This window comes from Talpa europaea, assembly GCF_964194135.1.
Source record: "Talpa europaea genome assembly, chromosome: 1".
Lineage (NCBI taxonomy): Eukaryota > Metazoa > Chordata > Mammalia > Eulipotyphla > Talpidae > Talpa > Talpa europaea.
In genome coordinates this window covers 122587545-122609143 of record NC_140073.1, presented here as the reverse complement: position 1 = coordinate 122609143, position 21599 = coordinate 122587545, and the positions used below count along the sequence as shown (strand labels likewise).

Below are 21599 nucleotides of genomic sequence, written 5' to 3'. Positions count from 1 at the left end.
GTGAAATCAAGTTGATTATTTCTTGATCTGGGGCTTGTCTAAGTTTTCTATTTCTTGGTATTCTTTTTTCAGCTCATCCAGTATATCTGTGGGTAGAAGAGAGAATAAATTTTAAGTAAAATAATAATTTGGCTTCTAACAAAGAATATTTATATTTTAGAAAATAGTTTTTATTAAATGTAAATTAAATGTATTTTCTAAATACTGTTTTTAGAAAATAGTTGTTTATTAAATTGAATTTGACTAGGCACAGGACTCTTTATATGTATATTTAAATCACACAAGACCTTGAAAGCTCAAAGCGATTCTCTCCACTTCATAAAGGAAAAAAGTAAAACAATTTTTCATACTTAGATTTGTCTTAAACTCTAAAGCATACTTTGGTAACTATTGCTTTTAAAACATCTTTATATATTTTTATGTGATTCTATTTATATTCTAGACTCATCTTCGGAAGGTCAACTGGTAGAAAACCAACCAGTGCATTAATTTTATTGACAAGTATATTACATTTGATCTTTAGATACATAAGCATTCAGATATAGGTAGTATAACTCAGGCATAATTCCAGCTTTCTACAGAAAGTCTAGAAAAGACTTTGTGTGTGTTTCCATATAAAAAAAGAAAAAAAATAAACCCCTTACTTTTGCTTTCGGAAAGCATTTCTGTTCGGTCTGCAAGAAAGAATATGTTGCTGTTCTGTTGCTGTCTATAGACTTTCTGCAAAACATAATTTAGGCTAATATCATGATTTGACCTTAAAAAGAATAGATGCCAAAACTCTGAATTCTATTACCACTTCTTGAAATTTCAGCAACTTACAATCAGATCAATACTTTAGCAAATATAAACAAAATCACCCAATACCAACTAGAATTTCTAATAACACTGAGGTAAAACTATTTTCTCTGCATACACCACATTACCATTATTGAACAAAAAAGTCCCCTACTGTAACTATGGACTTATAATTTGCTTTTATACTGAGAACACCTCAACAGTAGTGTTCTTTTACAATTTTGTTTTTGGGTGTAACATTGCAGTTTATCTGGTCAGTACTCAAGTTTTAGCTATTTTAAGGTCTTACCAACTTTTCAGTATTATAAATCAATGTTCTAATGAACGTCTTTGTAACTAAATCTGCATATTCCCAGGATTCTTTCCTAAGTAGCAATTCCTATAAAACTGCTGGGTCAAAGTTTTATATAGTTTTAAGGCACTGATACATCCTATCAATTTAACTTTTCAAAGTTTATATCAATGGTGCCTTAATTTATATTTTAGGAAATAGTTTTTGTTTATTAAATGCCTATTTGACTAGGCACAGGGCTCTTTATATGTATCATATTTAAATTACACAAGACCTTGCAAGCTCAAAGTGATTCTCTCCAATCCATAAAGGAAAAAAGTAGAACAGTTTTCATACTTAGATTTGTCCTAAACTCTAAATGTCAAAGTGACAATGTCAAAAATGTCAAACCTGTAACTTATTAAATAATCTTTAAAAGGATTCACACCCATTTCTTCCTGAACTTTAAAATGTAATTTCTTTGCATTTCTGTATGTACATTAATGAAAGTAGCATTAAATAACCATGTTAAATATTTGGAATATTTGTGTAAAAATAACTTCTGGGAGGGAAAATAATTTATCCCCACCCTTCTTCCACTGTCCTAACAATTACGCACACTTATTCAAAGGAATAATCTCCATTTTTCTCAATATATTCAAAATTCATTTATTTCAAAAGAAAACACCAAATACAAGTATAAAGTAAATACCACTAGTGATCACAACCCCAAGACACTCCTTACTGTAGTTAGTAACATTTGGTTTAAAGATAATGTGAATTGCATATAAAATCTTGAACAATTTTTATGTTGTTTGCAATGTAACTAAAAAGATGCTCAAATCATCTAAAATTTAATATAAATACATAAATCCTATGTATGATTCTTAAAACTTCATTATAAAGCCAATAAAATGTGATTAAATCCCCCTATACACTATTCAGATTTACTCATAACAACTCACCCTGTTCTTCTTCAGGTTAGAAAGCTCATCCACAACAATTTTTTGCTCTTTAATCTATTAAAATAAAGAAAAATGTCTTAGAGGTTTTCAAAATATGCTCCATGAGGAACTTTATAATTATAGAAATAGGATTAAGGGGTTACCACATACTGCCCAAATGAGCAATCCGTGAATATATACATTCTTTGTATGGGGTTGGAGGTGAGAGGAAGGTGGAAGAGGAAACAGTGATTAAATTTGTCAAGTATTAGACAGTCCATTGAATCCACTCAGGGGGTTTGGTGTTGGTAAGCATTCATGCAAAGGCAATAGCTACTAAATAAGTTTTATACCTTAAAAAAACAAACAAACCCAAACCAGACAACATTCACCAAAAGCATTATCAGTCTTCCGATTTCTTTAAAATTATATTCTAGCTTTTAAAAAAACAGTACATGGAATGATGTCAGGGCTACTTTTCCCACCCCTCCCAAATACCAGTTCTTTTCATGATGTGAATGGCACAGCCAGGCATTCACAACAAGTAAATGGTACTAATTCCTGTTTCTGGGGTAGTCATCCCTCACTTCTCACCTTGCTTTAGTCCCCTTTGTATCTCAAACACCAGTGTGGGGCAGGCACTGCTGAACATCACCCTTTATTAGTAGGAGAGGGCTCAATTAAGTGGAAAGTTTATTTTTAACTCTTCTCTGTAAGGGTATTTCTGGGAGCACAAATAATTACATAGTATCAATAGCATCTCTAAAGCAGATTTTATAATCTTTGTCCAGCCTCCCAAATTTAGGGATCTGTCTTACAGCTGTGTAAATTGCTTACTACCTAGTAATCAAAGTCGGCAGTGTGTTGTTTGAAAACTCACCCAACCCAGGTGTGTACCGTTCTTGTCTCTCCAGCTGAGTCAATGTGGTGACTAAATTGAATTAAAACCCAATATGGTATTTTCACAAATTCTTTGAGACTAGTTTGAGCAGTGCTTTCTCATTCATTTTATAATTCTCAAACAAGGTAACCTTGACACAGAGGGGATTAGATTTGCTCAAAATATCATTGTTCATTTGGGATAGAATTATGGTAGAACTGGGACATCTAATATCCGAAAAGAATCATCCTCATTTCCACATGCTTAAAGGCTTTATCTATTTACACATTTAAGATTTATATTATATTTGGCTTCCCTTCCTCCTGGTGGGTGCGATGGGTGGGTGGGGAGTGACAATTAGATATGTGTTTTAGCATCAATTCTCTGGCTAGGTATGTGTTTTAGCATATTTAACAATTAGATATGTGTTTTAGCATCACTTCTCTGGCTTGAGTGGAGAATAATTTGGAAGATGGTACGGATGGCTGACGTGAAACTAGTAAAGATGTCATGTTGCCTTAGGGCAGCCCCGATATTGAACGGGTTCCTGGCTATGGGTCCTCACCCGCGCGCTTAAAAGGGACTTATTAATACTCCACTACAGGCACACACAAAAGGTTAATAAAAGGTTTATTTACAAGGGAAAAGGAAATAAGGAAAATGTACAAGTCAGGGAGAAAACAGGGAAATAGTCTTTAATGCGTCCTACCTGATCCGCCGACATGGAAACCCAAAGTCACTCTCAGAGCTGGCCAGACGCTGCTAGCTGGCGGAGCGCCAAAATGGGGGACCCCCCCCCCCAAAGCCCTCGTGTCTGGCTTTATACCAACCTGGCTGCTTAACCCCACCCTCAGGTCCCAGCCACCTTCCCTTTGGTGGTGATGGGATTTGGAGTTCCCAGTGTCTTTGACTTTGGCCTGGGGCGGGGGTGGAGTCCACAAAGCCTCTATGGAATTAGCTTTAGGACATCCTTTTCCCCCTAGCAATGTCAGGGTTCCTGATAGTAAAAGAAGTGGCTGGCTTAGGACAGACAGCAAGAGCGTACACGGTGATAAATGGACATATTTGAGCTTCAAAAGCAGCACTGACAGGTCTTCGTGATGGACGTAAACAATGACTCCCAGAGTAGGGGTCATGGGCCCCTGGATGGATAGTGGCGGTATTTTCTGAGATGGTGAACCACTGCGCATCTGAGGTGGATATTTCTAAAAGTTTAAAAAAAGCAGAGAGAAAAATGCCAGCCAAACTTCCGCCCCACTGGCCCGGAGGTCATGTCAGGGCAAGTTTCGTAGTCTCCCTGTAACTGCAGCTGCCCATGGCTACAAATAAAAGGAAAAAAGCAGCTGGATAAAGCCAAGACCGGGCCATGCTGCCTCTGTAGACTCTCTCTGGGGCAGAGCGGCGCCACGCCCGCAGCATGGGTCCTCATTTCACACTTACCTTGCTGCTAAGATCCTCCCTGAGCAGGGGAGAGTTGTCATCAGGGACCAGGCGAGCGCCTTCCTCCGGGCGCGCCCCCCGGCTGGGCATCTCCGCCAAGATCAAGGCTCGCGGGATGAGCTAGCGGGTCTAGCGCCCAGGCAGCCGCCAGACCCCAGGCTCAGCGCATGCGCAATCCCGGAAGTTCCGCCTTCCTCACGACTCCTACCAATAGCGTCTGCACGCTCACTAGAACGCCAGCGCAGTCGAGGTCTGCTGCGACGCATGCGCAATGATTCTTAGCCATGCTTGTGCAGACCAGTTGTGAGATTTGAGAGGTGCCTGCACCGCCCCCTAGCGGCTCGGATATGGACACGCTCTTGTGAGCGCCCTCTGTTGTTGCTAGTAGTAGGTGAGTTATGTGCTCCCTTCAGTGGATGATATGAACAATAGAAGCACTGTAGAAATGGCACTTTGTAGGGAAGGTTATGAAGCCAGGGACAGATTTAAGGGATGCATGGTTGGCAACGAACCTGTACAGACTTGGTAAAGTTTTTGTAAACTTGTTGTTAGAGTTAATAGGTATCTATCTGTTAACAGGATGCACAGTTCATATGAATTTCAGGTCAATTAATACTTTTTTAGTATAAGTAAGTAGGCCCCATGTGACATTTGCAACATCTAATTCCTATGTTAAAAATTATCCCAAACTTGGGAATAGGCAAAAGAACTTATTGGGTGTTCATTTAGTGATTTCCCGTGCTTGACTTCTTATTGATGGCATGTTTTACAGTTCTGTAGGGGAAGAGGTTAACTTGTAGATTTTGGTGTGGTAGGGATGTAAATAATTTCCATCTGGTGGACTAGATAATCTCACAGGTTGTGATTTATTCTGTAAGACATTGATCAATTTTGTCCCTAATCTTGTAATCCTGTTCTAATATTTATTACTATATACATAGCTTCTCATAAACTCTTTGAATTAGTTTTAACATCATACTGGTTCCTTCATTAATTGAAGTTGATTTTAACATCATACTGATTCCTTCATTAACTGAAGTTGAATGAAACTTTGACGGGTCCATTTTATGTTTGCATGAGAAACACGGCTTTATACTTTTGAAAATTATATTTTTATATTGAGAATGTTAAGCTTCCACAGACATACTTCAGTGGACTCACATGGTGAAGCCAAACTCTGTGATTGAGGAAGTGTACCTCATGAGGTTTTACTGCCTCATGAGAACATGCATAGGAGAACATCCTTTTGTGTTCTGGGTTAATGAGTTTTTGCGTTTACTTTCAATCTGGGATTGATTTGTAAAACTGAAGCTATAAGATATCTATGTGTCTGTATGTTTATAATTTACCACAGCTTTTATATCTTGCTGTGAGTGTAAAATATTTTCATACATCTGGAAGATATTGATAAAATCCATTATAAATCTCTTAAAGGAGCTATGTTTTGACTGGTTTATAGACATAAATATAAACTTCTATGAATCTCCCAAATTAAAAAAGTTTAGAGTTTCTAATGTTTTAAATATACTGGACTTTAAAGGATAAAAGTCATTCTTACAAAACTGCTAACTTAAAAACATTTTAATGACTCCATGTTTATACAGTCAAAACAGTCTGGAGAAATCAGGCTGTATTAGCAATTCTGGTTGAAGAAAGAAGTCCAATTATGTCTTTTCTCTGATTTCAGATGTATATTTTATTTTTTATGGTATTTAGATTTATTTTCTCATAAGAAGATTAGCTAGTCTAAATTTACTAAACTACTTATATGGGCTTACTGATTAAAAAGCTGGCATCACTGCTACAAAATGTTTACATTTGTAAAAAGTGTAAATTTATGTTCACAAAATATATGACTTTTAGACAGACTTAAAAATCAATATCAGACAGTTAATTATAATTTAACATAATTTAAATAGATTCCAAAATTCTTAGGTAATTACAACTGAGGTAATATTAAAATGGATTAATTAGTGGTAATCATTACATAAGTATGTAATTTATTTAAAAATTGAATGTTGGAACACTGATTAATAAAAGCATGTTTGTAAATTTATGTGTCTTGCTGCTTGTTTTTATGTGCCATGGGATTACTGTCTTTTGGGTCATATTAATTGACATGTTCATTTTTGCCCCTTTGACAACCTGTGAAAGGAATGTATGTGACTTATCAATTGTTTTATGTACTTATGAAATTTGTTTGATAAAATGTTTGCATCTGATGAGTGTCAATTATGTACATCAAGTTCTTTCTGTGAAATAGAAATTATTTTTTTTCAAAGATTTATTTATTTATTTATACAAGCACTGGGTATAGTCAGAAGTGCGGGAGGGTGAGAGAATTCACCAGAGCCAGAGCGGGGAACAGAACAGGCAGACTGATGAAGTACACTGCTGAAGGGAGCAGCGGGCGGCAGGAGAGGTCTGCGTGCCATATGGGATCTTCGCCCTGCGGTCGGGGATTGGACCAGCGCTGCAGAGCTTCGCAGCCCAGCACTCAACCGCTGCACCACCAGGGAGGCCCCTGAAATAGAAATTATTAAATTGGTTAAAAGCTGTAATTAATAAGGGTGGTTAAAGATCACATTAAGAGCAAGAGGAACAGTGTATGTAGGTAATAGGATGTCTTGTTTTGCAAGGGAAAGAAGAGTTCTAAAGTGCCAGTTTGTTCCAGAATATGAAACACCATAGTGAAAGATAAAGTTTGAAGGAATATAGCAAGTTGGAGAAGGTTTGATGAAGGTGAATTTTATTTTTCTTGGTTTATAATACCTGACCCTGTTAAATTTTTTTTTAATATTAAATTTTATTTTTATATTCCCCCATACAATTGCAAACGCCCCATTCTGACCCCAATCCTTCCCCTCCCGCCCCCCACCCCCCAAAAAGTGTCTCTGGTTCATAGTTTTTTGTTGATTTTGATTTTCACTTTCTTATATTCATTTTCCTGGTCCCTTATTTAAATTTTCTAGATTCCTGCTATGAGTGAGACCATCCGGTATTTTTCTTTTTCTTTTTGGCTTATTTCGCTGAGCATGATCCCTTCCAGTGCCATCCATGTTGCTGCAAATTGCATGTGTTTATCTTTTTTGAATGCTGAGTAATATTCCATGGTATATATGTACCACATCTTCTTGATCCAGTCATCTATTTTTGGGCATTTGGGTTGTTTCCAAAGCTTAGCTATTGTAAATAGTGCTGCTATAAACATAGGGGTGCAGGTGCTCTTTGGAATTGATGTTTCTGTGTCCTTTGGGTAAATACCTAGTAGTGGAATTGCTGGATCATAGGGAAGCTCTATGTTTAGTAGGTCCAGAATTCTCCACACAGCTCTCCACAGCAGTTGGACCAGTTTGCGCTCCCACCAACAGTGCAGGAAAGTTCCTTTTTCTCCACACCCTCGCCAACATTTGTTGTTAGTTTTTTTAATATGTGCCATTCTCACTGGTGTAAGATGGTATCTCATGGTAGTTTTGATTTGCATTTCCCTGATGACAAGTGATGTTGAACATTTTTTCATATGTCTGTTGGCCATTTGCATTTCCTCTTCAGAGAAGTTTCTTTTTAGCTCTTCTGCCCATTTTTTGACTGGATTATTTTCTTTGTTGTTGCTGAGTCTCATCAGCTCTTTGCAGATTTTTGTGATCAGTCCTTTATCATTAGTGTTGGGTGCAAAAATGTCCTCCCAGTTGGTGGGGTTTCTCTTTGTTTTTGTTATTGTCTCTTTTGCTGTGCAGAAGCTCTTTAATTTGATGTAGTCCCAGCTGTTTATCTTTGTCTTCACTATCACTGCTTTGGGTGATGTGTCTGTAAAGATGTCTTTGATGTGCAAATCCCGTAGTGTTTCGCCTATATTTCCTTCTATGTATTTTATGGTTTCAGGTCTTATGTCTAGTTCTTTAATCCATTTTGAGTTGATTTTTGTGTATGGTGTGAGGTAGTTGACCCTGTTAAATTTTTAGCAAAGTACTTCAATTTTGAAAACTCACTTGCAAGATGTATTTTTTTAAGATTTTATTTATTTATTTTTGCAGAGAAGAACTGGGGTATGGGTCGAGGTGTGGGGGTTGAGAGGATTTACCAGAACAGAGTGGGGAGCAGAGCAGAACAGAACATTCAGTCAATCTTGACTGAAATACACTGCTAAGGGGAGCAGCAGGCAAAACAGGAGAGATCTGCGGTGCCATGTGGGCTAGCTCCCTGGCTGAGGATCAAACTCAGGCTGTCATGGCAGGCCATCAAGGTGGTAGTGCTGAGACGTAATCCCTAGGCCACCAGGGAGGCCCCTACAAGATATTTTTAAAAAACCTTACTGTAGGGCCTTCCCTGGTGGCGCAGCAGTTGAGTGCTGGGTTGCAAAGCTGCCCGCAGCCTCTGCAGCGCAGGTTCGATCCCTGGCCACTGGGCGAGGGTCCCACATGGCGCGCAGACCTCTCCTGCCATGCCCGCTGCTCCCCTCAGCAGTGTACTTCGTCAGTCTGTCTGTTCTGCTTCCCCACTCTGGCTCTGGTGAATTCTCTCACCCTGCCTTGCTTCTGACTGTACCCAGTGCTTGTATAAATAAATAAATCTTTTTTTTTTTAAAAAAAAAACCTTACTGTAAAATTTTATATTAGTGAAAAACTGAAATTTGGCACTCTTTTACCTACCTACTGGCTTCATTCCCCACAGTCTTTAAGGTTCACTACAAGCTAGGGTGAATCTGGAAATGTGCTTCCCCTGACACATGGGATATCATTTTAATTGGTATCTGTATGTGATGGTAAGGCCTATCTATAAAGTTGAGGAGACTGGGCATCCCGGCATATAAGTCTTCATCATACCTCACATTCTGTTGCGGTGTCTGACAGAGTGGAGCTCTGATTAATGTTTGGATTTACCCTGATCCATAATCATTTCTATACTGATTGTCCAGAACCATAACTGATTGCTCTATAACTTGCCATTCCCTTTTGGAGGTGGGTTATTGCTTCTGGCTCAGCCTGGTTCTGATTTTTCCATTTACATACAGATGACATAACACTAAACCAAGTGGTAACACTCATGTTAATGGGATGCTAAACTCTTTCAAAGTTCTTTCATATTTTATCTTATTCTTTTCAAGTTTATCCAGTTGTTTCTATTTCCCCCATTAAGTGCTTTAATTTTTGTGTTGCTTAAAGTCATTATCAAAATTCAGGTAACTTTAGGGTTACTTAGTATCTTTTGTCTTGGCAGAGTGGTTCAGGACTGCCCATTTCTAGCCTACCATACAAGTAGATAGGCTGATCATCTTGTTTCATGCATCTTTCACAAAAGTCCAGGATTTGACTGTTTCACCAGTGAGTTCTAACAAACCTTCAATGATGAACTAATAGCAATACATCTCAGACTCTTGCAAAAAATTGAGTAAGAGGGAATACTCCAAACACATTTTATGAGGCCAACTATTACCCTATTACCAAAAGAGACACCACAAGAAAAAGAAAACTGCAGACCAGTTTCCCTGATGAACATAGATGCAAAAAACCCTCAACAAAATCTTAAAATAAAAATTAATCTAAAAATTTAAAGTTTTTGTTAACATATAATTGCATTTTAGGGAATTTTAATAGTTTATTTACATTGATAAAATAGTTTAGAATTTGAAATGATATAATCATATTTATGTTATGATTATGAGAAAAACATGACAAAAGTAAATTTTCATTTAGAATCAAGAGAATTTCCTTAGATACTAAAATGATAAAACTTAAGCCCTCTGATTATGTACAACTGCCTAGCATATGCCTGGTGCCTATGAGGTATTCAAATATTTGTTGAATTCAACTGAAATCAGTTTTGCAGCCATTGAAAACCATTTCACAATTTTGTTCATTGAACTGTTCTATGATAAAGGTCAATGAGCAAATAGTTCTGGGTCCTAGTAGCATCTCTACTTAATAAATTATGTGACCTTGGATAAATCATTAAATTCTTTGGCCTCATTGAGCCATGACCAGTGAATTTTCAGGATAAGTCCTGTAGAACATGAACTCCACTTTTTTTTTTTGTATGTGAATGAATTATCAATTAATGTTGAATGAGCCTAGAATGTAAATTAGGAAGGCACAAGATGTTAGCTAACCAACCACCATAGATGAGATAGGAGCTATTACTATGAAACAGCTCTGTTCCATAGAACTAAAGCACAAGTCTCAAATGTGAGTCACTTATTGAATTTAAAATTTTCTAGCAGTGACATTATAAAAAGTAAACAGAAACAAAATAAAATTAATTTTAGCAGAAGGTTTATTATTTAACCTGTTATATCCATAACATTATCATTTCACCATGCAACAAATATAAACATTATTAATGAGGTATGTGTTTTTATCATGTCTTTAAAATCCATTGTGTATTTTACAGCATTTCTCAATTAAGACTTGACCCATTTCAGGGGCTTAATTGCCATATGTTCCTGGTGCCTAACTATATCAGTTAGTGTAATTTTAGACCTTCCTACTTAATAAAATAATAAAAACAGGGTATCTGCCATTATTTTATGAAGTCTAACTTGATAGCCAAATAAACCTTAAAATGAATCTCAATACATCAGAGGAACAGAAGTTATGCTTGCTTGGTTTGTAGAATGGGTGAATTGGCTAAGATGATCTACAAAGTCTTCCATTTCTGATATTAGTGCTGTAGTTCTGAAGAAATGCCTTGCATAGGGGATTGTTGTGTATGGCATTGTTGTGTATGGTATGTAGATTATGTACCTATGTCATGCTTAATTACATAAAAGCTTCCAGAAACTATTTGTGAAAAGAAGGAAAAGTGAAAAAATAAGATGAAAGAAGGGAGGTGGGAAGATTAAAGGAATGAATAGAGTGAAGGATGGGAGGAAGAAGGAAGTAGTGGAAAAAAGAGAAAGAGGGAAAAATAATTAGAGAAGGGTCAAATCTCAGAAATGTCAATCAACATTAGGTTTATTGGTAATTATTTCTAGTATCAAGTGAACTTTCAAATAGAAGACTTAGCTATTAGGTACAGTGTTCTTTTAATCTACAAAGTACATTTTAAAAACAGACCATGTCCAAGAACCCCTTAGACTGTGGACTTATTTACATGTGGCACAGGCCTAACAGACCTTGGGCTTTGTGATCATAGCCTTGTAAACTGTAAAGTTCACATCACCGTGAGAATGACCAAACACAAAATCTGCAATTTTTACTGCCTGGATTTTCATGTGCAGTGATATTTAAAAGGGTGTGATATTAGTGTAAATGTATTGCACTTTGTACATTTTTAAAGATTTAAGTGAAATCTCAGTGGCTTTTGAAGCCAATGTAAATGAGAACAAAGTAGTCTGGCCTACTTTTAGATGAATTTCTAGTTTTGAGTTGAATTGTGAGATCAACCTCCAGAGGGTAGAGTGGGGACTATATCTACTATGATCAATGATAGGTACTTTCAGTGTAGTTTTTATGGCAGTTGAGCTAAAATTTAGGTTTTGGTCATACATGATTACTTTTGCTTGAGTCACTTAAACACAGTGAATTTATTGCCTTAGCACCTACCATAGCCTCCAAGACATATTTCAGTAGGTGATTACATCCCTCTTTGGTAACTTCAATTATTATTTATATAGCTGGTGGGAGTGCAAACTGGTCCAACCACTATGGAAAGCTGTGTGGAGATTCCTCGACCTGGTAGGGATGGAGCTTCCATAGGATCCAGCAATTACACTCCTAGGTATTTACCCAAAGGACACAGAAACATTAATTCCAAAGGGCACCTGCATCCCTATGTTTATAGCAGCACTAGTTACAATAGCTAAGCTATGGAACCAACCCAAATGCCCAAAAATGGATGACTAGATCAAGAAGATGTGGTCCATATACACAATGGAATACTCAGCAATCAAATTACTCAGCAATGAAAAAAAAGATAAACTCATGCAATTTGCAGCAACATGGATGGAGCTGGAAGGGATCATGCTCGGCGAAATAAGCCAGAGGGAAAAAGAAAAATACCAGATGGTCTCACTCATAGCAGGAATTTAGAAAACCTAAATAAGGGACCAGGAAAAAGACTAATTATAATAAAGTAAAAATCAAATTCAACAAGCAACTATAAACCAGAGACACACTACATGGGGGGCAGGAGGGAGTAGGACCAAAACAAGGAGGGGTGGGAATTGTATGGGGACTTACACCAAGATGAAAATGCATACATTGTGCAAAAATGAAAAATGATATAAAAATATATAAAATTAAAAGAAGAAAAAAATATTATTTATATACCAAAAACTCTTTTGAGTTCCAGACCCATTTTATTTTATTTTTTTAAAGATTTATTTATTTATGCATGCATAAGAACTGAGGTACAGGCCACTGGTGTGGGGGGATGAGAAGATTCACCAAAGACAGAGTGGGGAACAGAACAGAGAGACTGACTGAAATAACTGCTGAGGGAAGCAGCAGGCATGACAGGAGAGGTCTGCCGTGCCATGTGGGTAGCTCCCTGGCAGGCCGGGGATCGAACTCATGCTGCAGTGGCTGTGGACAGCTTCACTGTACTGAATCTTAATCCCTTGCTGTGCTGAGTCTTAATCCCTTGCGCCACCAGGGAAGCCCTCCAGACCCATTTTAATCAAGACCTCCACTTTGTTAACTCACAGGCATCTCACACTCAGTGTGTCCCAGAGTGAACTTATGTTTCCTGCTGAACCTGCTCATCTTCAGGGTTTCTTATCTGAGTATGTGGAATGATTATCCACCCAGTTACTCAGGTCTGAAACCTTGACTTATTTTGTTCTTTTACCTCCCACAGCTCATCTCCTCCAAGCCCTGTTGAGTCTCCTCAAGATGGATATTTTGAATAGAGTCACTTTCACCATCTCTGCTCATAGCACTTAGTCTATCCTACTTTTTCTGATTGCTCCTGTTTTCTCTACCAAATCAGTCATCTCAGCACTCCAAGATCAGTGGGGATGTTTAAATATGTAAATCAGATCACTTTAAGGTCCTGCTTTAGTATTCAGTTACCTTAGACTAAATTCTGACTATCTTACCTAGCCCTCCACTTGTGCCATTTTTCCAGGCTTTTTGATCTTCTTTCTGTTCCTAGTATACTCCAAGCTCTTTTCTACCTCAGTTCCTTCCAATATGCTGTTTACACTTGCCCAGCACATTCTTAATTTCAATTCATTTATTAGGCTTCACCTTAACTCTCACTTCCTCCACAAGCCTTTTTGAGAAGGGTAGTTTACAGTTCTCTTGCATTCTCTTTTTTTTTTTTTAAAGATTTATTTATTTATGCATACAAGAGCTGGGGCACAGGCCAGAGATGTGAAGCATTAGAGGATTCACTAGAGACAGAGTGGGGAACAGAACAGGCAGACTAAGTGAAATACACTGCTAAGGGGAGCAGTGGGCGAGACAGGAGAGGTCTGCTTTGCCATGTGGGTTGCTCCCTGGCCGGCCAGGGATTGAACTCATGCTGCAGAGGCTGTGGTTGCTTCATAGTGTGGTGCTTAACCTCTTGTGCCACCAGGGAGGCCCCTTCTCTTGCATTCTTGTAGCTCTCTGTATTGCACTGTGATTCTAATGGTATTTGTAAAATCTCCACAATGTTTATCTTTCCACGCAGGCTTGGACTGTGTTTCTTGGTATTTCTGTGTATCCCTAGTGATTAGCACAGGGGGTGATGGAGAGCAGGCACTCAAAAATAAATATTTCTTGAAATACTGAAGAAATGAAAAGGTATATCCCTGTCTTTGATTCAATTAGCAGTTGGGTTTGTTTATTCATTTGTCTGGGCCTACAGATTTTGAAAGACTTTATTATACTCCTGAGTATTTTTGCATAGTAGTAATAACTCACAGGAGTATTTTAGAATTATTCCATCTTTTTTTTTTAATTGAATCTCTTATTCAAGAAAAGAGGAATTTAAAAAGAGTATATGTTTTTTTTTTAATTTTGTTTTTAGAAAACTGCCTTTATTTTCTTTGTAGTTGGGAAAATTAATTGGTATAGAAAAAAAGTTCTGTCTGCTAGGGAGAAGAGCAAATCCAAGTACCACTCAAGAGAAATGGTGGCCCCTCAGGGAGGGAACCAAGATATAGTGAGGAGAAAAATTGCTGTGACCAAGAGTCAGGCCTTGCAGTCCAGATGGAAAAAGTCATACCACCTTTTGAAGTGTCTTTAAGTGCCTCAGGCATGAAACCAAGCTCCTATTTACTTCATCCAGCTCTGGGGTGGGCGGGTGCCGGGGTGGGGGTGGGGGGGGTATTGAGATATGTGAGGCCAAAAATGGGTGATATGGTCATCTTTTATCAGATACACTGACAAAATTAGAATTTTAAAATTGGATTTTCTATCTGACTTTATTTTCAAATATACAATCTTTAAAAGAAAAATACACTGTGGGGATGACAAATGCCAGTATTAGGAAACCCAGTTATACAAACAATACTACATCTAATCTGGAGTAGATATATTTATTTACCTTTATTATTTATCTTATATCCATTTATTGGTTTCATACATTAAATGGTACTAATTACACGGCAACTATAAGGCAACTAAAATGAAACCACAGAACTGTAACTTTGCCACCGCTGCATGGACTTGGGTCTTTCTGGCCAGGAACATTTGAAGAAACCTGGGTGCCCACCCAGTGAAATCTGTTAAGCTCCTATGTGGCGAGTCATCAGAGTACCTTGTAGCTGACAGATGATAAGCAGGATATGTAGTTATGGGTAATTACAGTCTAATTCACAGAAGTTACCAACTGTTTCTCTTTCTGGAAAGAAGTTAACCCCTGGTATATCAGGTGGGAGTGCAGAGAAGGGCTGTTGGAACAGTGGCCCACACAGATCAGACATTACTAGTAATCATAGGTAGCTTCTAAATACTGGTAGCAAGATGACTTCTGATTTGTAATCTTAGGTAAATTATAGATAAATGAAAAAGGTCAGGAATCATACACTAAGGGTAATAAACTGCACTTCAAAATGAACCACATTTTGTGCTGTGCCACAGCAGGGTTTCAAAGACAATGTACATAGATTTTTTTCTTCCCATGTCTTGCAGAGCAGCTCTTGTGGTCATTTCAAAAACCTCCCTCACTCCATCTTTGGTATTGAACACCCTATGTACCCAATAGCACCTGTCCTGTTTGTCATATGTCTACTTTTTTTTCTGGTTTTATTGGCTCCTGCTTCATCTTGGTCAGCTCCCAGCTCTGTGCTCACCATTCTGAAGATCCTTTTTGTTCCCAACCAGTATGATAAATATGTTGGAAGAGAAAGATTTAACTTCTGGAATTCATTTTTCTGGGATGCTTTCTAGGCTATTAGTACTGTTGATAGAGAAAGATATATCAGTGTCTGGGTAGGAGAGGAGTCTCAAGTGATCATAATCGTCCTGCCCAACTGTGTCCCACAAAGCCAACTCCATTTGCTTTCATCTACTTTGATATCTGCCACATAGTTCTCAAATACTGTGGGTATATATACCTCTTAGAATTGGTCCTTGCTAAGTGACCAATGGGAAAGCAAGTCCTGTCCGTGGTTCCATCACCAGCAATCACCAGTTTCTTCCAAATGGCAGCCATTGCTTACAAATGCCCTGCAAGACAGCCTGTGTAGCAGTTCTACAAAATACTTTGAACTTTCAGATGAAAGGCCCATATTCTGGATATTAGGATCCAGTAGGTCTGGAGTAGAACCCAGGAAAAGAATATTTAATAAACACTCAAGTGATTTTTATCCTCAATTATAATGAGGAATCATGACTTAGATTCCTCTAATCTCCCCAGAGACATACAGAGCTAACTGCAGCATGGTGATTTGGGTTTGCTCTCAAGAAAGAAGCTCTGTGTCAAAGACCATGATGCCGAAGTAAGTCAGGGTGTGCTGATAAAAAAAGGAGACCAGGAGTCTTGAAAGCTAAGGGTCAACAGATGCTTAGGTTAGAAATGAGTTGGCAGAGAGCAAGTGTGCTTGTGATGATGTCTCTATTAGCAGTGAACCTTATGAGGTGACTTCATACAGGGTGGAGCCCCACATGTAGAGATAAGATCAAAGGCACACATTTCTGTGAAGCACAACAACTGTTCTGTAACAGCAGGAGTCTTCCGTGGAGTCAAGTGAGGACCTTCTCTGAACACAGTTCATAAATGTGAGATGTGGTACCAGCATGCAACAGAAATTACAATCTATTTGGGCAAACTCAAAACGCCAGCATACCAGAGATTTAAATGAAGGTGCTTGGTGGTACAGGATAGATCATGAGGATTGTGAACACCTTTAAAAAAGGAACACCTTAGTGAGGCTGCAATACTTTGTGGAGAGGGCTTTAGCTTGAGCTGAGCGAAAGAGTGATCAGGATTAAAGAAGGGAGAGCACTGGCAAATGTGGAAACCGTAGGGTAATGAGCACAAAGAAACAAACTTCTTCTCAGCTCACTTGTAGTATAGTGAGGAGTTTGGCAGAGGGAGGAGAGATAGCATGCATGAGAAGGTGTACAAAGATCATTTCAAGGGCCTTAGTTGCCAGTCTGTGAAATTTAAACTTAATGCTTTAGAAATAAAGTTTTATGAGTGCTGTTCTAGGCCAGTAACTTGGTAGAGTTAATTAGTAAGATTGGTCTAGCAATCAGGATTCAGGATTCTCATTACTTGGAGATGGACTTGACCGAGAGACTGAGGGAGAGGGAGGAATTAAAGATGATACCATATATATTTTTAGTTTATGTGTTAAGTGTTTTTAAACATGTCATTTTTATAAATTTATTTTCCCATTCCAGGTGGGATTTACTAAAGCTTTGTTACCCTGCAGACAAATACCATTGCTCAAGAGTTATGGGCATGAGATGAGGATTCCTAAGATCATCTCGTTATTGTAGAGGTGAGGCTTGAGTTCCTTAATATCCTCGGAAGGGTCTTTTGTCACCTGTACCTACATGTAGTGCCTTTGTGGGTGAGAAGCCAAATGAGGAGCATGAAGATAAGCATCGCCTACATTAGGGAGGCGTGTGCAAAGTCAAGACTATAGAGTCAGCCGAACCTGCCAGGCCACTTTGGGCAAGTCGGTTACATCTCTGAGTTACCATTTCCTCACCTGTAAAATAGAGATAATACTAAAGGCTTGTTACAGTGCTGTCAGGTAAAAAAAAGAAAAATTGTTAAGAACTCAGTTTAGTGCACTGGATCTCAGAAAGGCTGGTTTTGTACTCCAGGCATGACTGTCATGACTAGGGAGGTGCTATTGGCATCTGGTGAGTGGAGGCCTGGAACATGCTAAATATACGGCAGTCCAGAGGACACGCCCCTAAACAAAGCATTATCTGACCCAAAGTGTCAATCATGCTAAGACTGAGAAATTTCGTATAATGCCTACACAGATAGGCACTCAAAAATAGTTACAACTTTTAGAGTACTGAATACGTGTTTAGATGATACTTAATGTGTAACATTTAATTTCTAATTTAATCCTTTCAAAAGCCCGATGGAAGGAATTTTATTAGACCCACTTTACAGAATAAAAAAGGAATCTGAAAAGTTATTTAACTCTCCCAAGTACAAAGAGCTGGTATGTCGATTCAGACAGTCCGACTTTAGAGAGCTGGTTATTAACCTTTGTTCTGTATTGTTAATCCAATAAATGATAGATATTATTATTGACAATATAAAATTTGAACCCATTCATTAATTTAATAATTTGAGTGCCTTTGAGCCAGGTCTCTACTAGGTACACCAGCGGGTCAATAGTAAACTGCTACAGCTATGAAGAAGTCTGAGTTTACATTATTTGGTAAGTTACACCTCTTGTCTCTTTCCCTTTCTGAATATGGACAAGCCAAACCAAAGACCTGTGATAATGAATTGTTCTATCTACTGTTCGAATTAAGTATTTCAGAGTGGTAGCTACAGTGTGTCTAGTGTGTAAAGGCAGGAATGGCCACAGTGCAGATTTTCTGATCCCATGCAGACCGGGTAAAGGTGGAGTCAGAGTCCTCAGTGGTTTTTGCAGGTCTTTTATTGGGGTTCACCAGGCATATGGCAGGCAGGGGTGCTGGGGGGCCGGGAGGCTGGCAGTCCTCCCAGCCCCCAGCAAATCCTCACTCTATCTGGGCTCTCTGGCGTTCTCTGCTTCTGCTTTGGGCTTCTTCTCTTTCGGCTTCTACTGGCATCCCCGTGACACCACCCTTAAAAGCACAGTCTTGAGGGGGGGCAGAGCAACATGGCGGCAAGGAGACGCTGCAGTAAGATCTCCCATTAAAAAAAGTTAACAGGGAGGAAAAGCGGCAGGTCCCAGTGAGAACTGGGACACGGAAGATAAACGGACGACTCCAGCAAACTGCCCAAAGAAGAAAGTTGCCATAAAAGAGGACCAGAAGGGAGGGAAGCGCAGAACCCTGCTCCCCTCCCCCGCCCACAGAGGCGGCACTGTCCGACCGGCAGAGAGGAGGGAAACAACAAACTAAAACGGCCAACAAGAACAAAGGACGCAGCAAGCAGGACTGTGAGTGGAAAGGAACTATTTCAGCCACCACACCCCGTGAACGGGAGCTGAGGCGAACCCTGCAGTACCCGCCGCGGAGGTGAGCTCCAGGCGCCATTAAAGAGAGCCCCGCCCCCCAGGAGGAGACCAGCACCAGCACACAGCCCCGGCCGCCCTGTAAGCTTGCGCGGAAAGCTGCGCGCTGAAAAATCAGACGCGGATCCGGATCGGATCGCAGCTGCCCAGGTCCCCGTGCCTGCGACCTAGGCTTGCGGGGAGACGCGCAGAGGCCCTCCCTGAGTGAGCAGGAACAAAGCGCCCAGGCAGGGGAGCGGGATTCAAAAGGCGCCATTCCCGCGCCACTGATCTGGGCTACAGCCCGCGTCCTGGAACTGAGGGCTTTGGAACTGAAACCCGGGGCACGAAATTAGGGGCGTGGGTTCCCCACGACGGTGGGGCACAAGGCAGACACAGCACCCCAAAGCCGTTGAGGTGTACCCTACCATCCCCACTCTGCTCCCTGTCCCACGGGGTGGAAAATCAGCTCCCCAAGGGCTCTAGGAGAGATCTCTGGCGCCACCTAGTGACTTGAAGCCAGCAGAGGCTCCTGAAGGAGCTAGTGGCCAGCTGGGGAGTTAGCCCACACCGGGCCCCTTCCGAACAAGTAGTCTGAGCCCACAGGGAGAGCGAGCATCCACAGCCGGGGCAGACCAGGCGTGCAGAAGAGTGTGCCTGAGACCAGACGCGCAGGGAGTGTGTCCCACATCACCATTTTAGAACAGGGACATTTCTTCAGTAAAGACTACCTGCAGAAGGCTTCCTCAGGAGCCAGAGGTGAGCGGGGGAAGTTCGCCCATGCCAGACCCCCTCTGGCCTGCAGTCCAAGCCCAGAGGGGGAGCAGGAACCCACCGCCGGGGCAGACCAGGCGCACAGGGGAGTGTGTCCCCACATCGGCATTTTAGAACAGGGACCTTTCTCCAGTAAAGACTGCTTGAAACGGACAGATGACTCCTGGAGGAACCAGAGGGGAGCAGAGAAGCCCACCCAAGATGCCGGCCAGTCCCAACAACACAGTGTCCCAACGCATACGGCAAATTAGAAAACAGACAGTAGGGAGGAGAAGAACCACATGCAACCTAGCAACTCTCCAGAGAAAAAGCACACCACAAAAAGAAAACCAGCCCCCAGATTGCAACGACAATAACTTGGAAGAATTTCTGAGCCTTCCAGAAAGAGAATTTAAAATTGCCGTGATTAAAAAACTGACAGAAGCCATAAAGGAAAACAATGATAAGGGAAAAATAATCAACGATCAGTAGAATGCAATTGAGTCCCTAGAGAGGGAAAACAATGGTCAGAAGAAAGAAATTGAGTCCCTAAAGAGGGAAGTAAAAGAAATGCAGAAGATCAAAGAATTAATGGAAGAACTAAAGAATTCTGGGAAAAGCAATGAAAGCAGAATAGATGAAATGGAAGAACGAATAAGTAATCTTGAAGACACAGAAATAAAAAGAACCAAAACAGAAAAGGAAAGAGAAGTACGAAGGAAAAAGAACGAGGAAAGACTTCGGGAACTATCTGACTCCATGAGGAAAGGAAATATAAGAGTTATAGGAATACCAGAAGGAGAGGAGAGAGATGTAGGAACAGAGAAAATATTCAAAGAGATAATTGAAGAGAACTTCCCAAATGTGAAGAAGGAGCTGAAAATTGATATACAAGAAGCAAGAAGAACACCAAACTTCCACGACGAAAGGAAAAATACAGCAAGACACATAATAGTGAAGCTCCCAAGAATCCAGGACAAGGAAAAAATAATGAAGCTGACAAGAGGGAAGAAACAGATAACATTCAAAGGAAAACCAATCAGGCTGACATCAGACTTCTCTGAAGAAACACTACGGGCAAGGAGAGAGTGGAGGGACATAGTCAACAGACTCCAAGAAAACAGATGCCAACCAAGAATACTCTATCCCGCAAAGCTCTCCTTCCTCTTTGAAGAAAGAATATGGACCTTCCCAGACAAACAGAAACTCCGGAATTTCATTGCAACTAAACCCCCACTCCAAAAAATACTACAAGGAGTCCTAAAGCCAGAACCTCAGAGGGACGAATAACAATGAAAGAAGGCCAAAAAAAAAAAGTTATTAAAAGAATAAATAAATAAAATCAAAGGAAAGACAAACACAATGGCAAATACAGATGTTAACATATCAATATTAACTCTAAATGTAAATGGACTAAACTCTTCAATAAAAAGACACAGAGTTGCAGCCTGGATTAAGAAACAAAACCCAACCTTTTGCTGTCTCCAGGAAACACATTTAGCTACAAAAGATAAAAATAGGCTCAAAGTTAAAGGATGGAAAACAATCCTACAAGCAAATGGACCAAAAAAGAAAGCAGGAACAGCTATACTTATATCAGATAAAACAGATTTCAAACTCAAAAAGATAAAAAGAGACCCCAATGGTCACTACATTATGATCAAGGGGACAATACTTCAAGAAGAAATAACACTCATTAACATATACTCACCAAATGAAGGAGCACCAAAATATATCAGACAACTGTTGTCCTCTCTGAAAACAGACATCAGAGAAAACACATATGTAGTGGGAGACTTCAACACACCACTATCAACAATGGATAGATCAACAAGACAAAAAATAAGTAAAGAAACCAAAGCTCTAAATAAGGACCTAGAGCAATTGGGCTTAACAGACATCTATTGAACACTAAACCCCCAAAAAACGGAGTACACATTTTTCTCAAGCGCACACAGATCATTC

General features: G+C 39.6%; 1 protein-coding gene and 1 pseudogene across 2 annotated transcripts; both read right to left on the bottom strand.

Annotated features, from left to right (window-relative positions):
* Window positions 1-15: 15 nt before the first annotated feature.
* On the bottom strand, window positions 16-4423 carry ASDURF (ASNSD1 upstream open reading frame; the record flags this gene model as incomplete). The annotated part of the gene is made up of 4 exons (XM_084230935.1): window positions 16-86; window positions 645-720; window positions 2035-2088; window positions 4334-4423. The coding sequence occupies 4 exons, from the start codon at window positions 4421-4423 to the stop codon at window positions 16-18; spliced, it is 291 nt and encodes a 96-aa protein (XP_084087061.1).
* A 10886-nt stretch (window positions 4424-15309) lies between these two features.
* LOC311188123 (transforming protein RhoA-like) lies at window positions 15310-15916 on the bottom strand (annotated as a pseudogene). Its single transcript has one exon. The product of its transcript is annotated as a transforming protein RhoA-like (transcript).
* Between the last annotated feature and the right edge of the window lie 5683 nt (window positions 15917-21599).